This window comes from Meles meles, chromosome 8 (assembly GCF_922984935.1).
Source record: "Meles meles chromosome 8, mMelMel3.1 paternal haplotype, whole genome shotgun sequence".
Lineage (NCBI taxonomy): Eukaryota > Metazoa > Chordata > Mammalia > Carnivora > Mustelidae > Meles > Meles meles.
In genome coordinates this window covers 17,481,782-17,498,635 of record NC_060073.1, presented here as the reverse complement: position 1 = coordinate 17,498,635, position 16,854 = coordinate 17,481,782, and the positions used below count along the sequence as shown (strand labels likewise).

The window sequence follows — 16,854 nt, the reverse complement described above, 5'->3', positions numbered from 1 at the left end:
TTAGAAACTTAGAAAGCCCACTTAATGAATTCTAGAATTGGGCATTTATAATACTCACGTTTATGAAATACCAACTTGCTTTTGTGGTGTCTATGAACTAATATTGTTCCCAATGAAAACTCGCATAGATTTCTCACTCAATGTGTTCTTTTATTCTTACACAAAATAATGCAAGACATTTTATTTAGAATTTAACAAATACTAGACATTGTGTGAAAAGAATTATTATTTTCTGTGTTTTGGGAATCTGAGATGACCTTGCTTTTAGGGCAGTGAAAATACTCTATGATATTGTAATGATAGATGCAGGTCACTAATATTTTTCCAATTCCACAGAATGTACCACAACAAGAGTGAACCCTGGGGCAAACTCTGGATTCTGGGTGGTGGTGATGTGTCATGGTTAAATGATCAGTTGTGACAAATGTGCCATTTTGGTGGGAGATGCTGATAATGGCAGGGAGTGATATCTGTGTGGGGGCAGGGACTTTATGGGCACTCTATACCTTCTTGGGTTTTGCAGTGAATCTAATATTGCTCTAAAAAAAGTCTTGACAGCAACAACAAAAAGACAAAACAATGGAATGATTGTTATTAACACTGAGGGCTGCTGTGGATATTTGCTACCCATCCCACTCCAGAGAGAGCTGAGAGTGAGCACTTCTGGTCCTTCACTATGAAGGGATGTGACAATTCTGAAGCCACCACAGATTCATTTTGTTGGGGATACAGCAAATGCACGTGTATGCTTTCCCCTGAGTTCCTCAGTTCAGATGAATGTCTTCAGTGCAACTCATACATGTTGAAGGATGTAGGCACTTCATTGCAGATAAGCTCAAAGTCCAATGGGACTACATTTAGGAAAAAAAAAGATGACTAAATTTTATTAAACAACTAATTGGTTTTACGGGGCACTTGGGTGACTCAGCAGGTTAAGTAGCTGACTTTTTGGTCAGGTTTTAAACTCAGGTTCCTGGAATCCAGCCCTGTGTGGGGCTTCTTCCTTTCTGCCTGCTGTTCCCTCTAGTTGAGCTCTCTCTCTGTGTCAAATAAATAAATCAAATCTTTGAAAAAAAAATCAATTGAGTAATTTTCTTCTTAGGCACTGAATAAATCTTAATAAAATAAGTTTCCACATTCTGTATGTCTCCAAATTTTATATTTAACCACAAGAGTATATTCAAACTTCATAACCTGGCTTTCATGGCCTTTGGCTGGAGGAAAACATGATTTTCCAAGTTCTCCCACCATGACTTTAGAATATGTCTAGAGGTTTATATTGGCCTCTTTGGCTTATCATCTCTACTAATACTTTGATTTGATTTCTTTCATCTCAAATACTCTCTCCCTCTGTTTTTCGTATCATATCTTTGGATCACAAACTCTTTACAACTAAAGGCCTATTTTATTTCTACTTTCTTCTCATCATGGACCCCACATAATGAAGCTGCTATATGCCTTTTCTCTGTTTTTTTTTTTTTTTTTTTGTATTTATTCAAGACATTCGGAGACATCATTACCAGGTTCTTATCACCATGAGCCAATTGACATGATCAATAGTAACAATATGATTTCAGCCAGCCAGCAAAGGAAATTTGTGTGTAAAACTGTTGTGCAGCTCTATTACAGGTAAATGAGCAAGGTAGATTAACAACTTCAAAAGTCAATATTAATAATCATAATGGAGAATTGATACTAATAATCATAGTGCAAGTAACCATTTCAACTGCAGGTAGTACAAACCTGCATCTCCCATGCTTTGTGCATACTGAATTATTTAACCTCCATAGAAACCCTACAGAGTAGGTTATTTAACTCTTAATGTTTTCAAGTGAAGAAAGTGAAGCACAGAGAGATCAAGGGACTTGTGAAACATTGCACCGTAGTGGGCAGTTGGATGGGGTATGAATCTAGGCTGTCAGGCTTCAGCCTCCATGCACTAGGTGCTAACAGAGGAGCTCACCTACTTCTCTGCTCTTCTTTACAATACCTGGATCTCAGGGAATCTGGTTTAGAACCTGTCTTTCTTCAGTTAAAGTTAACATAATTATGAATTTTTTACTACCAATCTATCCTTTGGGAATTTGTACTCTTCTCAAGCAGATGGTTTATATTCTTCTAATACCAATCACAAGGTGCCTTACATAATGAATAATTCCATCTACATTGATTTTAAAACTAATATTAGAGAATTTCAATCAGGGGAGAATTTTGTCCGTTCTTTACAATAACTCCATTGTGATATAATTGTGATTCAATATTTAAATAAAAGTTAATTATAAAATTATGAGAGAAAAGCATAGATAGTACAATTTTAAAATGTGTCGAAAAGAGACTAAATTAAAATGGAGAAATTGACGACTTGGACCATATGAAAAGAAAGACGTCACAGAAAATGATAAAAGGTAAAATTTTAATAGTAAAAGAGGCAGAGCCTGGGACTTACATAGTACTCACTTATTATGTGACTATTATGCAATATTATGTAATTCAGTTCTTATGTATGTATGCATGACTCCAAATATCTTACTTATTAATTACTTCTTATGAGCCAGATTTTTTTCTCATTTTATCTGTAGAGGTATCATGATTATATTTAAAATTGCTTTTTCAAGGCAGTTAATATTGGAGATGGTATTTGAACTCAAGGCACCTGATTCTAGCAACTGTGTTCTTGTCCAAGAATGTAATTATTTTCTCTTTCAGATAAAATATCAAGATTGTAAAATATAAACTGAAAAAAGATGAAAAATTCTCCGAAGAGCAGTATTTTTGTAAAAAATATAGTAAAAATGTAAAACGTGGTTTGTGATAAGAAGTATATGCACATAATAAAATACATTTTTCCAAAATCTTAACAAAGTGAGAAAATAAGACAATGTCACAAAGTAATTGTTCTGTGTTTCTGGATGTTCATCAGCTTTTCTACAAAATCATCAGCCTTGAAATATTGGCCATACTTGTATATAGAAAACAGTTGTAGAGATACACATGCAAGGATACTGATAGAATGTATCTAAAAGGGCATATCAAAAAGCAAAAGGGGTTAAATCTGTAGAGTAGGATGATAGACTCAATAATTTGGAGACAGATTTTAATTTTCTTCTCATTCTTCTGTATACTTGGAAGAATTAATGATAGTCATGGATTATTCTGCAATAAAAAATAGCTAATAAATGGACATAAAATACTGAAAATTATGTTAGTAATTATCAATAGCAATGATAATCTATAGAGTGTAGGGCAATATCATGTTATCATATATCAATTATTCAAAATTGTTACTTGTGAAAGTATAAATTGGAAGCAATATCAATATCCCAATGGGCAAGGGTCAAATAAATGTCATTTAGAAAAATTTATATAATGTCACATAATTAAATAAACAAACTATGGGAAGTATAGTAATATGAGAAGAACTGTATAATAATTTCAAATCAGAATAGAAAGTGATATACGATTTCAATGAGAAACTGCATATACTAAGAGCAAGAACATGAAATAGAAAAATCAGAGCATACTATATTAGAATTATGAAATATTTTTCAAATGATATTTCTAGAAGAATTATCCTGGGGAATTCAGGGTAAAAAAGAACACATTGAAGTCAAAACACTAGATTAGATGACAGACTATATTAGATTATAGGCATTGTTAGGAATTTTATACCACTTTGAATTCATATGCAGAGATTCTCCATGTTCTCGAGTTCAGTTTAAGAGTATAGTAAAGAGGGTGAACAGGAGTTTTCTTCAGTTTTGACAACCTCAAAGTTCTATAGACAATTGTTACATAACAACCATCAATGAAGTTGACATTGAACACAAGAGATGTAAGCAAGAGATTGTCAAAATAGATTTTTGTAAAGCATGTTTCATCCAAGATACTGACAGGGTCAGAGATGAAGGAGTAAAGAACCCACATATGAGTGAACTGAAGTGAGAATATTTTCTTCAGGAAGGATTCTCCAACAATATCAGTGCTTAATTATATTAGAATGGTGTTTTTCAGATGTCAAAGCATGTAGATAAAAAAAAGGATAAAAAAACATAATACGTGAACTGTATGTGTGTATATGTCATGTAATTTTTTTTAAGATTTTATTTATTTATTTGACAGAGAGGAAGGGAAGCAGGCTCCCTGCTGAGCAGAGAACCCAATGCGGGACTTGATCCCAGGACTTTGGGATCATGACCTGAGCGGAAGGCAGAGGCTTTAACCCACTGAGCCACCTAGGTGCCCAGTCATGTAATTTTTTTTTAACCATAGGGAAACTTAGGGTAAGGTAGGACAAGTATTTGACTCCATTTTTCATATGAAAGATACATTTCAAGGCATTTACGTCACTTGGCCAAGAAAAGTACAAATTCTTCCATGTTCAATCTTGGTAGGAATCAAATTTTAAAAGACATTTAAATTTTATTCTTCAAATGCAGAGGTTTTGATGCAATGCAGTTAGTTTCTGAATCTATAGATAGATCTGGGAAAGGCTTGGACTTCTGCAGCTTTAAAATTCATAAAGGATTAAAGGCAGCTGGAGGTAACATAACTTGGAACAAAAAGAAGGAATTCTGAGATCAGCCCACTAGTCTTCCCATGATGTCACGTCATTTCTTCTCTTTGCAGATTAAACCCTTGTCAAGTGAACCTTAACTGAAGCCACTAGTATGGCGATGAATAAGAGTGTGACTGAATTTATTCTGTTTGGGTTGACACAGGATGCAGGAAAGCAGAAAGCAATATTTGCAGTCTTCTTGATGTTTTACCTTGCCACACTGTTGGGGAACTTTCTCATCGTAGTGACTATCAAAACAAGCAGGACCCTTGGGAGTCCCATGTACTTCTTCCTATTCTATCTGTCCTTTGCTGATGCCTGCTTCTCTACAACCACAGCCCCCAGATTGATTGTGGATGCCCTTTCTCAGAAGAAGACCATTTCCTACAATGAGTGCATGACTCAGGTCTTTGCAGCCCACTTCTTTGGGTGCATGGAAATCTTTGTGCTCATCCTCATGGCTTTTGATCGCTATGTAGCCATTTGTAAGCCCTTGCGATATACAACCATCATAAGCCGCCATGTCTGCTGTGTGCTGGTGATTCTAAGCTGGGTGGGATCCTGTATCCACTCTTCAGCACAACTTTTCCTGGTTTTGAGATTGGCTTTCTGTGGCCCCAATGTTATTGACCACTATTTCTGTGACTTGCAGCCTTTGTTGAAACTTGCCTGCATGGACACTTACGTGATAAACTTGCTAGTTGTTTCCAACAGTGGAGCCATATGCATGGTGAGTTTCGTAATTCTGCTTATCTCCTATGTTGCCATCTTGTACTCTCTGAGAAACCACAGTGCAGAAGGAAGGCGAAAAGCTCTTTCCACCTGCACCTCCCATTTTATTGTGGTTGTCTTATTTTTTGGTCCATGTATATTCATATACACACGCCCAGCAACCACATTTCCAATAGACAAGATGGTGGCTGTGTTTTACACAATTGGGACACCCTTGCTCAACCCTCTGATCTATACACTGAGGAATGCCGAAGTGAAGAATGCCATGAAAAAGTTATGGTGTAATCAAGTATGATTCTGTTGATACATGATATTCAGGGATTCTATTGTATATTTCCTTAACTTGGTATTTTCCTAGCTTGGTTTTGGTTCTTGGACAGAAAAGATAAAATATTCCCCCTGGAGAAAAAAGAAATAATAAATTTTAATTACACTAATATTCTGTATATTTAATTGTATTAATATTAATAAATATTAACACATGTGCACTTATATTCTGTTATTCTGAGAGTACTGCATTAGAAAAAGATTACCCACAGTCCATAACCATCTTGAGAAACCTATGAGGGCCCTTAGTTGAATGCTATTGATAACTGATCATATTCACACACTGAGTTAGCTTCCTATACAAATTTGTTTTCAGAAAAGAAAGTACTGACCAGTGAAAGAATGGTCGTGTGTGTGCACATACCAATTCTTTTTCTAGATTTTATTCTAGTGTTTCTGAATGTGGTCATAAGAGCTAATCCATATGGAACTGGAATTTAGAGAGTGGAGTTTTCCATCTTGAGAATGTGGGATTTGGAGAAGATATTCTGAGAAAATTCTGCTCTGGAATCTTTACCTGAGCCTTCCTCACTGGGGAATCTACATGGATGGACCCTCAAACTCCAATCAAAGCTAGAAATCTCAGTGAAAACCTGAATTGTCACTAGAGAACCTCTAAACGTTCTGTGAAGGGTGAGAGAAAAAGTCTCGTACTTGGCAGTGATGGGTGGATTGGCCATCAGCTGCCTACTGGTGGGTTCCTTCCCATTGCTCTTCACAAGGGAGAAGGGAGATGCAGTGTGAGTGTTTGGCAGCAGGGATATGCAGAAGAGAGGATAAAGGGTACAAAGGAGACTAGAAAACCATGCACAGTGAAGACCAAGAAAAAGTGAAAGGAAAGTGGTGACTTTTTCCAAGCTGGAGAAAGCACCATTGGCTTCTTTTTTTTTTTTTTTTGAGAATCACTTGTAGGTATATGAACATTTGAAGGGGCAAAAAAAATGAAGTTTCAGAGTATCTCTATATCATTGACCCAGGGTAGCTTCGTTTCCTTGGCTGTCAAGTTTTTTTGGGTATAAGGAAAAAACACTTTTTTTTTTTCTTAGTTCTTAATGGTTTCTGCAAAGTAAAAATTCAGATTCCTTGGGAAAACTCAGGATTAGAAAATATGTTTCTGCACTTTTCAAGTTTGGTCTTTTGGTTTTATATAAGAATGTTTTAAAAGTTATATTTTTAGTTTTGAAGATAACCTACTTGATATGTGTGATATACACCTACCACTATGACCCCATCATAATCTCATAATTGAGCACTGTCATGTGATGCTCTTTCAGTTCTTGAGCTTATAATTCCCATCAAATTAATGTCAGGAAGTATTACTTTAGGTGATAGAGGCTAATGATAAAAGAATACAATGAACTTCACAGGTATGTGACTAATTTCTGCGAATGGAAGACAAAATGTTATCATGTTCCACCAAAGATTCCCAGAATTTCACATAGTAAGATGTAGCAAAATAAATATTTAAGTCTCACAGAGGATGTTTGTCAGAGAATAATGAGGATATTTGAGAAACATTTGTTCACACTCACATAAAAGATCTATTGTTAAGGACAAAAGTTTGTGTAATTTAACGTTATCTGTAAATGGGGAAGGCTTCAAAGTAAATTGGATGGAGATTGACTTTAGAAAGTAGTCATGAAGAAAGGGGAAAAGGAATCACTCCACGTAGTGGAATAGGAAAAAAGAAGAGAAGTCTTAAATTAATCATTGATGGGTCAGGGAAAAAATTATAAAATGATTTTCTGAAAGATCCAAGGGAACTCTTATAAAATGTTTTTGTGATTTCAGTGGTGAAGGGAGCTGTTTTTAGTTCCCCTCATCTCTATTTTCAGGTTGGAGGCTTGTTGGGCAGTCGAGTAAGTACCTCAAGACCCAGGACAGGATAATCACCAGGGTGTTAGAGACAACAAGGATAGTTAGTGTTATGGCAATTTTTCTACCAGTTACTTCAAATAGCTGGACAATGGTGGGGCTCTGTTGGACCTTGGCAGGTGACAGCCAGTTACAAAGGTTCTGTGGGGTTCTACAGAGATCTGTCACCCTATCCTTCCTTCAGCCCATGATTCAGAAAGAGAGGATCCCAAGGTAGAATGATGGTATTTGAACAAGTTAGAATTCAGTTAAGGAAATTAGCAATGTCTTATGCCCTAAATGTCCTTTGGGCCTCTAGGCTGTCCTGCACTATAAAAAAATACCTAAAAAAAATAATAATAAAAATTTTGATGAGGAAAGATGAGATTTTTTTTTTTTTTACCAGAAATTCCAGCAAAGGTCCTGAGATTGCATTTTTTTGGGTGAAACACCCCACCCACCTTGAAACAATGACTTTTGTAAAATAACGAAAAAAGATTCCCTGGTTTTCCAGCCTGGATTATATCCTTACCCTTGAAGAATAGGTGGAAACATCAATTACACTTTGTGATTTGACCATGGGGCAGGGGGGAATCTATTTCAAAGAGAAGGAATTGATGACCCAACAGGCAGAAAGCAAACCCCAAGCATCTACACCAGATTTACCCATTTTCGCAACTGCTTCTTGAGGTACCCATGGCACCAGATTCTCCCATGGTTGCCTCTTGTCCATATGGTCATATTGTGCAAATTAGAGAAGTGTGCTTTGTCCTTAGGACACTTTAATTCCAGATAGCAGAAAATTGTCATGATATATTTACTCCTCTACAAGACCCTTCACAGTCATCACTCACAAATCTTGGATATCCACATGTCAATGGTGAATCCTTAAATGTGGAGCTCTTTGCACACAAGGGTGTGGCAGCCTTGGATGTCCCCATTAGACAGAATTAATTCTTTTTTTTTTTCTTTTTTTAAACGTATTTATTTTTTTCAGTGTAACAGTATTCATTGTTTTTGCACAACACCCAGTGCTCCATGCAATATGTGCCCTCCCTATTACCCACCACCTGGTTCCCCCAACCTCCTACCCCCGCCCCTTCAAAACCCTTGGGTTGTTTTTTCAGAGTCCATAGTCTCTTATGGTTCGCCTCCCCTTCCAATTTTTTTTTTATAAACATATAATGTATTTTTATCCCCAGGGGTACAGGTCTGTGAATCGCCAGGTTTACACACTTCACAGCACTCACGATAGCACATACCCTCCCCAATGTCCATAACCCCCTCCCCTTCTCCCAACCCCACCTCCCCCCAGCAACCCCCAGTTTGTTTTGTGAGATTAAGCATCATTTATGGGAGGGAGACAGAATTAATTCTTAATCATGAATTCTTATACAATGTCCCGGAAGATTCTGTCTTTAGGTGATATCCAAAGAACTTTGGAATAATGTTTATTTTTTCTCTCCTTACATCAATGTCAAGTCCCTAAGCAAAATCTATTGTATCTACCTTCATAATACACCCACCTCTACCCCTACCACCAGAGTCCAAACCACCATCACTTTTTGGTTAGATGGTTGCAATAACCTCCTAACTAGTCTGCTCCTACTCTTGCTCCTTTATGAACCATTCTCTAGACAGAAGCCAGAATTATCCTCTTACAATGATCTGCAAGGTCCTACAAGATATGTCATCAACCACTCTTTATTCATTCCAATCTTGTTAATCCTGTTAAGCTAACCTCCTTTGATCAGTGGTACCAACCATGCTCCCTCCTCAAGGACTTTTCAATTGCTGGTTTCTCTATCTGGAAACTTCTTTTCTCAGATATCTTTGTGGGTCTTTCCACATTCATTCAAGTTTGGCCTTTGCCATCCCTTCTCAAAGAAGTCTTCTCTGACTGTCTTACAGAAAATAATCCTACTCAGGGACCATGTATCATTTACCCTTTTTTATAGTTCTCCTAGCAGGTATTGTGATTTGACATAATGTATAATTCCTTTTCTGTTTGCTATTTTCTGTCTCTACTTACTAGAATATAAGCTTTAGGAAAGTAGAGACTTTATATGCTTTTTTTTTTTTTTAATTTCCCTAGAGTGTGAGGTATATAGTAGACTGAGTATTTTGAGGTGAACTTATAAGTGAATGGTTAAATAAGCCATAAAATTATGTTGAATTAAATAATCCTCCCCTACATCACACACACACACACACATGCACACAGACACACACACTCAAACACCAGGACCAGACTGATAAAATCTGTTTGGCAGGTTGGTTTCATTGTGGTTGAAAAGGATACTTATATTAGCTAAGTATGGCTGGGATTACAATTGGGAAGCTAATAAGAAAAAAAAAATTCGATGACATATTTTGTTTCTATTTGACTTTAAAGAAAGTTTTAAAGATTTTTTACAAATTGATTAAGCAGAAACAAACCTCCAACAGGATAAAACAGAAAAAACCCATGGTGAAAGAACACAGAGGACAAAAATATCTGGATCTTTAGAAGTCTTCTCTTTACCTTATTTAGTTTACCTCTCCTAAATATAATGGTCTCTCTTCTCTTACCCAAAGGCACAATAATTTTTCAAAATGTGAAACCATAACTCTCAAAAAATATAAAATGGACACATGACAAATGTTCTATTTAGTTCACTCATTAATGAGGAAACTGGTAAAATTATACCTTAAGGAAGCCTGAAGGAAACTCCAAAATACCATCCTTACATTATTCAATCAGGAATGTGTAATTAATTTACATATAAATGCTAAACTGGCTTGATCCTTGATGGTCAGGGAAATCAATCAACTTTCCACCAAACAATATTTGCATTTCTATGGACCAGAACTGTTAGCATTATTATCAGTTTTATAAATTTAAAGAGTTGGAAAATAGCTCAAGACAATTAAAGCCATAAATCCCATAGAATCATCTGATCCCAAAGAGAGTGCCATAGATGACACATAGCCTTCAACTGAAGATGTCCAGTAATCTTCATGTTACATTTCTTTCTTAACAATGTTTTTTTCCTGACAAAAGTTAACTTTATTAATAGCTATACATCAGAAGATGTATAGGTGTTTTATAAATATAAGCTTCCAGTTATGGAATGAATGGGTCATGGGGAAGAATAACAGTGCATAGGGAATAGAGTCCATGATGTTTTGATAGCCTTATACAGTAATAGTTGGTATCTACATTTGCAGTGAGCATAGCATAGCGTGTCAGATCACTATGCTGTGTACCTGAAGCTAATGTAATTTTGGGTGTCAACTATATTTCAATTAAAAAATATGAAACAAAATGGAAAACCAAAAAATAAATTTATAAAGAGAAAAAACTATTTCCTCATTTATTTTTATTTTTATTTTTCTACAAGGAAAGAATACAAATTTTCTGTATCCATTGGAGTCCTAAAACAGCCTACTGAAAATGAGAGATTTAGAAGAGTTTAATTATGTCTACTTACCAGGGTGTAGGTAGGCTACAGGAAACCAATAGGGTATGATGGAGCCATTATCATAGTTAGACCTGAGAGAAGAAGAAGGAGTGATCACAGGAAACCAAAAGTTCCATTCCAAAGAGTTCATCTCATTTGTCACCCACTCGTTGACAGACTATAGAAGGGAACCAGGACAGTAAATATCCTGATATCCTTTTCTTCCCACCAGTCTTACATTCATCTGGTACCACCTGTTGGCCAGAAGTAAGAGAGATCTGGTGGAAGGGGACCAGGGAAAGCAGCCGCCTAGGGTATACACACTGAGAATAGATCTGAAAAGGTGGAAAGAATACATCTAGTTCCTGTTCTAACTGTGTATTCCACTTTTTCTCCCATGTAAGAGAGGGAACACTTTCATTTGCGGAGTTAGGAGGAAAAAAGAAAACACGGGAAAAAATAAGGAAGGAGTCTTCCGACTAATTTATTTATATAACACTTGTTGAATACCACTGTGGGTCAGATACTGACTGAACCAAGTGCTTGGGACAAAGAGGTGAACAAGACAGAACAGGTCTACTCTGCAACTTATTTGAATTGTTTTAAAATGAAAAAAAAATTGAAGAAGACACAAAAAGATGGAAGACCATTCCATGCTCATGGATTGGAAAAATAAAAATTGTTAAAGTATCTATACTTCCTAGAGCAATCTATACTTTCAAAGCCATTCCAATCAAAATTCCACTGGCATCTTTCAAAGAGTTGGAGCAAATAATCCTAATATTTGTATGGAATCAGAAGAGATCCCAAATTGTTAAGGAAATGTTGAAAAAGAAAAAAACTAGGGGCATCATTTTGCCTGATTTCAAGCTTTACTACAAAGCTGTGATCACCAAAACAGCATGGTACTGGCATAAAAACAGGCACATAGACCAGTGAAACAGAGTGGAGAGCCCAGATACGGACTCTCAACACTTTTGCCAAATAATCTTCGACAAAGCAGAAAAAAATATACAGTAGAAAAAAGACAGTCTCATCAATAAATAGTGCTGGGAAAATTGGACAGCTTTATGTAGAAGAATGAAACTCAACCATTCTCTTATACCGTACACAAAGATAAACTCAAAATGCATAAAAGACCTCAACGTGAGGTAAGAATCCATCAGAATCCTAGAGGAGAACATAGGCAGTAACCTCTTTGATATCAGCCACAGGAACTTCTTTCAAGAAAAAGGCCAAGGAAACAAAAGCAAAAATGAATTTTTGAGACTTCATCAAGATCAAAATCTTCTGTACAGTGCAGGAAACAGTAAACAAAACAAAGAGGTAACCCATGAATGGGAGAAGATATTTGCAAATGACAGTACAGAGGAAAAGCTGATATCAAGGATCTATAAAGAACTCCTCAAACTCAACACACACAAAACATATGAATCATGTAAAAAAATGGGCAGAAGACATAAACAGACACTTCTCCAATGAAGACATACAAATGGCTAACAGACACATGAAAAAAAATATTCATCATCACTTGCCATCAGGGAGATTCAAATGAAAACCACATTGAGATACCACCTTACACCATTTAGAATGGCCAAAATTAACAAGATAGTAAACAACATGTGTTGGAGAGGAAAGGGGAAATCTCTTACACTGTTGTTGGGAATGCACGTTGGTATAACCACTTTGGAAAACAGTGTGGAAACTCCTTAACAATTTAAAAATGGAGTTTCCCTATGACCCTGCAATTGCACTATTGGGTATTTACCCCCAAAATACAGATGTAGTGAAAAAAAGGGCCATTTGTACCCCAGTGTTCATAGCAGCAATGGCCACAGTCGCCAAACTGTGGAAAGAACCAAGATGCCCTTCAACGGACAAATGGAGAAAGAAGATGTGGTCCATAAACACCAGGGAGTATTATGCCTCCATCAGAAAGGATGAATACCCAACTTTTGTATCAACATGGATGGGACTGGAGGCGATTATACTGAGTGAAATAAGTCAAGGAGAAAGAGTCAATTATCATATGGATTCATTTATTTTTGGAGCATAAGAAATAACATGGAGGACATGAGGAGGGGAGAGGGGAGTTGGAGGAAATTGGAGGGGGAGAAACCATGAGAGACTATGGACTCTGAAAAACAATCTGAGGGTTTTGAAGGGACGGGGGTGGGAGGTTGGGTGAGCCGGGTGGTGGGTAGTTTGGAGGACACATAATGCATGGAACACTGGGTGTGGTACATAAACAATGAATTCTGCTACACTGAAAAGAAATTTTAAAAAAAGACTGAATTACACTTAAACTGTATATTAAATCAACAATTGTACAAATAGTTTTTTTTAAATATTTAATAAACAGTTCTTAACATTTCTTACTGGCTGAAAAACAATCAGGTTAATTATATGGTGAGTTAGTTTTCTGTATCTGGACGTCCTCTAGCACAGCCTTAGTGACCATTTGTCAGGTGATGAACCTTGTAAGAAGCTGAGTTAGTTCAAAAATTCATTCTTTCTGTAAAATAGAAAAAGGATGTTTCTTCTTTTTGGCACACCATTAAAAAAATGGCTTTTAAGTCCGGAATTGTGATGCCACCAATTTTGCCTTTCTTTTTCAATATTCCTTTGGCTATTCGAGGTCTTTTCTGGTTCCATCACAATTCCGGACTTCAAGCTCTATTACAAAGCTGTCATCATCAAGACAGCATGGTACTGGCACAAAAACAGACACATAGATCAATGGAACAGAATAGAGAGCCCAGAAATAGACCCTCAACTCTACGGTCAACTAATCTTCGACAAAGCAGGAAAGAATGTCCAATGGAAAAAAGACAGCCTCTTCAATAAATGGTGCTGGGAAAATTGGACAGCCACATGCAGAAAAATGAAATTGGACCACTTCCTTATGCCACACACGAAAATAGACTCAAAATGGATGAAGGACCTCAATGTGAGAAAGGAATCCATCAAAATCCTTGAGGAGAACGCAGGGAGCAACCTCTTCGACCTCAGCCGCAGCAACATCTTCCTAGGAACAACGGCAAAGGCAAGGGAAGCAAGGGCAAAAATGAACTATTGGGATTTCATCAAGATCAAAAGCTTTTGCACTGCAAAGGAAACAGTTAACAAATCCAAAAGACAACTGACAGAATGGGAGAAGATATTTGCAAACGACATATCAGATAAAGGGCTAGTATCCCAAATCTATAAGGAACTTAGCAAACTCAACACCCAAAGAACAAACAATCCAATCAAGAAATGGGCAGAGGACATGAACAGACATTTCTGCAAAGAAGACATCCAGATGGCCAACAGACACATGAAAAAGTGCTCCATGTCACTCAGCATCAGGGAAATACAAATCAAAACCACAATGAGATACCACCTCACACCAGTCAGAATGGCTAAAATCAACAAGTCAGGAAATGACAGATGCTGGCGAGGATGCGGAGAAAGGGGAACCCTCCTCCACTGTTGGTGGGAATGCAAGCTGGTGCAACCACTCTGGAAAACAGCATGGAGGTTCCTCAAAATGTTGAAAATAGAACTACCCTAAGACCCAGCAATTGCACTACTGGGTATTTACCCTAAAGATACAAACACAGTGATCTGAAGGGGTACGTGTACCCGAATGTTTATAGCAGCAATGTCTACAATAGCCAAACTATGGAAAGAACCTAGATGTCCATCAACAGATGAATGGATCAAGAAGATGTGGTATATATACACAATGGAATACTATGCAGCCATCAAAAGAAATGAAATCTTGCCATTTGTGACGACGTGGATGGAACTAGAGGGCATCATGCTTAGTGAAATAAGTCAATCGGAGAAAGACAACTATCATATGATCTCCCTGATATGAGGACATGGAGAAGCAACATGGGGGGTTAGTGCGATAGGAGAAGAATAAATGAAACAAGATGGGATTGGGAGGGAGACAAACCATAAATGACTCTTAATCTCACAAAACAAACTGGGGTTTGCTGGGGGGAGGTGGGGTTGGGAGAGGGGGAGGGGGTTATGGACATTGGGGAGGGTATGTGCTATCGTGAGTGCTGTGAAGTGTGTAAACCTGGTGATTCACAGACCTGTACCCCTGGGGATAAAAATACATTATATTTTTATAAAAAAAAATTGGAAGGGGAGGCGAACCATAAGAGACTATGGACTCTGAAAAACAACCTGAGGGTTTTGAAGGGTCAGGGGTGGGAGGTTGGGGGAACAGGTGGTAGGTAATAGGGAGGGCATGTTTTGCACGGAGCACTGGGTGTTGTGCAAAAACAATGAATACTGTTATGCTGAAAAAATAAAAACACACACACACACACACACACACAAAATGGCTTTTACTACTGAAATTTTTTGGTCTTGTCTAAAAACCCAAAATATAAAGTTCTCTCAATTGAATTTGGAGATCTTGTCTTTGCAGGTTAATTCTGCACTCCAGAATTTATCATCAGCATTGAAATGAAAGAAGACAAATTGAATGTGACCAAATTCATTCTAATTGGACTTACCCAGGATCGTCCAATGCAGAGAATTCTATTTCTCGTGTTACTTATCACCTACATTATCACTGTCATAGGCAATCTACTCATTGTGGTTACTATCATTGGGAGCCAGGGTTTGGCTCCCTGATGTATTTTTTCCTGGCCTTCTTGTCTTTGATAGATGCATGCTATTCCTCTTTCATAATCCCTAAAGTGCTAGCTGATCTGCTCTCTGATTCAAAATCTGTTTCCTTCAGTGGCTGAATGACGCAGCCATTTATAGAACATTTCTTATGAGCTTCAGGGATTGTCCTCCTTGTGGTCATGGCATATGACTGCTATGTGGCCATCTGTAGACCTCTGCACTATATGTCCATCATGAACCACCACACATGCTGCCTCCTTGTGGGTATGTGTTGGGCAGTAGGTTTTCTCCATTCCATTGGACAGATTCTGGTTACTTTCTGGCTCCCATTCTGTGGTCCCAATATCATGGATCACTTCATGTGTGACATTTTCCCCCTGATACAACTTGCCTGCACTGACAATGTCCTTGTTGGTCTCTTGGTTGCTGCCAATGTTGGGGTTATTTCTGTGATCACTTGTCATGTTACTGATATCCTGTATGGTCATCTTGTGCTCCTTGGAGACTCACAGCTCTGCAGGGAGGAAAAAAGCCCTCTTTACCTGTGGTTCCCACATCACAGTAGTTGCCTTGTTCTTTGTGCCCTGTATTTTTATGTATCTGCGACCAGTAGCTACTTTTCCCATGGATAAAGCCATAGCTGTATTTTATACTCTTGTTACTCCCATGTTAAACCCTGTCATCTACAGTCAGGAATACAGAGGTAAAAAATGTCATTAGAATGTTATTAAACAGGAATGCAATTTCAGGTGATAAGTAACCCAATACAAAGATTTTATTTCTATCATGACCTTTACATTTTTATATTACTTTAAAGCACTTCCCATACCTCCCATTTGAGACAACCCCTCTGCAAGGTAGGTATTATTATGATCATTGCTGTTTTACAGACGAAAATGAAATTCAAAAACATTAAATAAGTAGCCCAATGTCAGACAGAGCTTGTGTGTGGATCTGCTTTTTTCTAAATCCAAATATGATGATCTCTCAACCATTTCAAAGAATATTAGGGGAAAAAAGGGCAGCAATTCATCAGAACATTTATTGTTTTGCAACAAACTTAAAAACATGCCTTTCTAATTACAGAGTTGTATAATGGCTCATGTATATAATCAGTTGGTACTCAGAAAGCTGTATTGCCATGGAGTTGCTCTGCTGTCTTAGGAATTGGGGGGGTAGGGGGATAGGAGAAGAATAAATGAAACAAGATGGGATTGGGAGGGAGACAAACCATAAATGACTCTTAATCTCACAAAACAAACTGGGGGTTGCTGGGGGGAGGTGGGATTGGGAGAGGGGGAGCGG

At 37.4% G+C, this 16,854-nt stretch overlaps 1 protein-coding gene and 1 pseudogene across 1 annotated transcript; both read left to right on the top strand.

Moving 5' to 3' along the window:
* The first annotated feature begins 4,667 nt into the window (after positions 1 to 4,667).
* LOC123949084 (olfactory receptor 4C11-like) lies at positions 4,668 to 5,582 on the top strand. Its single transcript, XM_046016396.1, has one exon. It carries the CDS (start codon positions 4,668 to 4,670, stop codon positions 5,580 to 5,582), a length of 915 nt encoding a protein of 304 aa, XP_045872352.1.
* A 9,796-nt stretch (positions 5,583 to 15,378) lies between these two features.
* LOC123948035 lies at positions 15,379 to 16,309 on the top strand (annotated as a pseudogene).
* The last annotated feature ends 545 nt before the right edge of the window (positions 16,310 to 16,854 follow it).

What these genes read in the sequence shown, in the direction of transcription:
- LOC123949084 (XM_046016396.1), top strand. Translation starts at nt 4,668, where the DNA reads ATGGCGATGAATAAGAGTGTGACTGAATTTATTCTGTTTGGGTTGACA.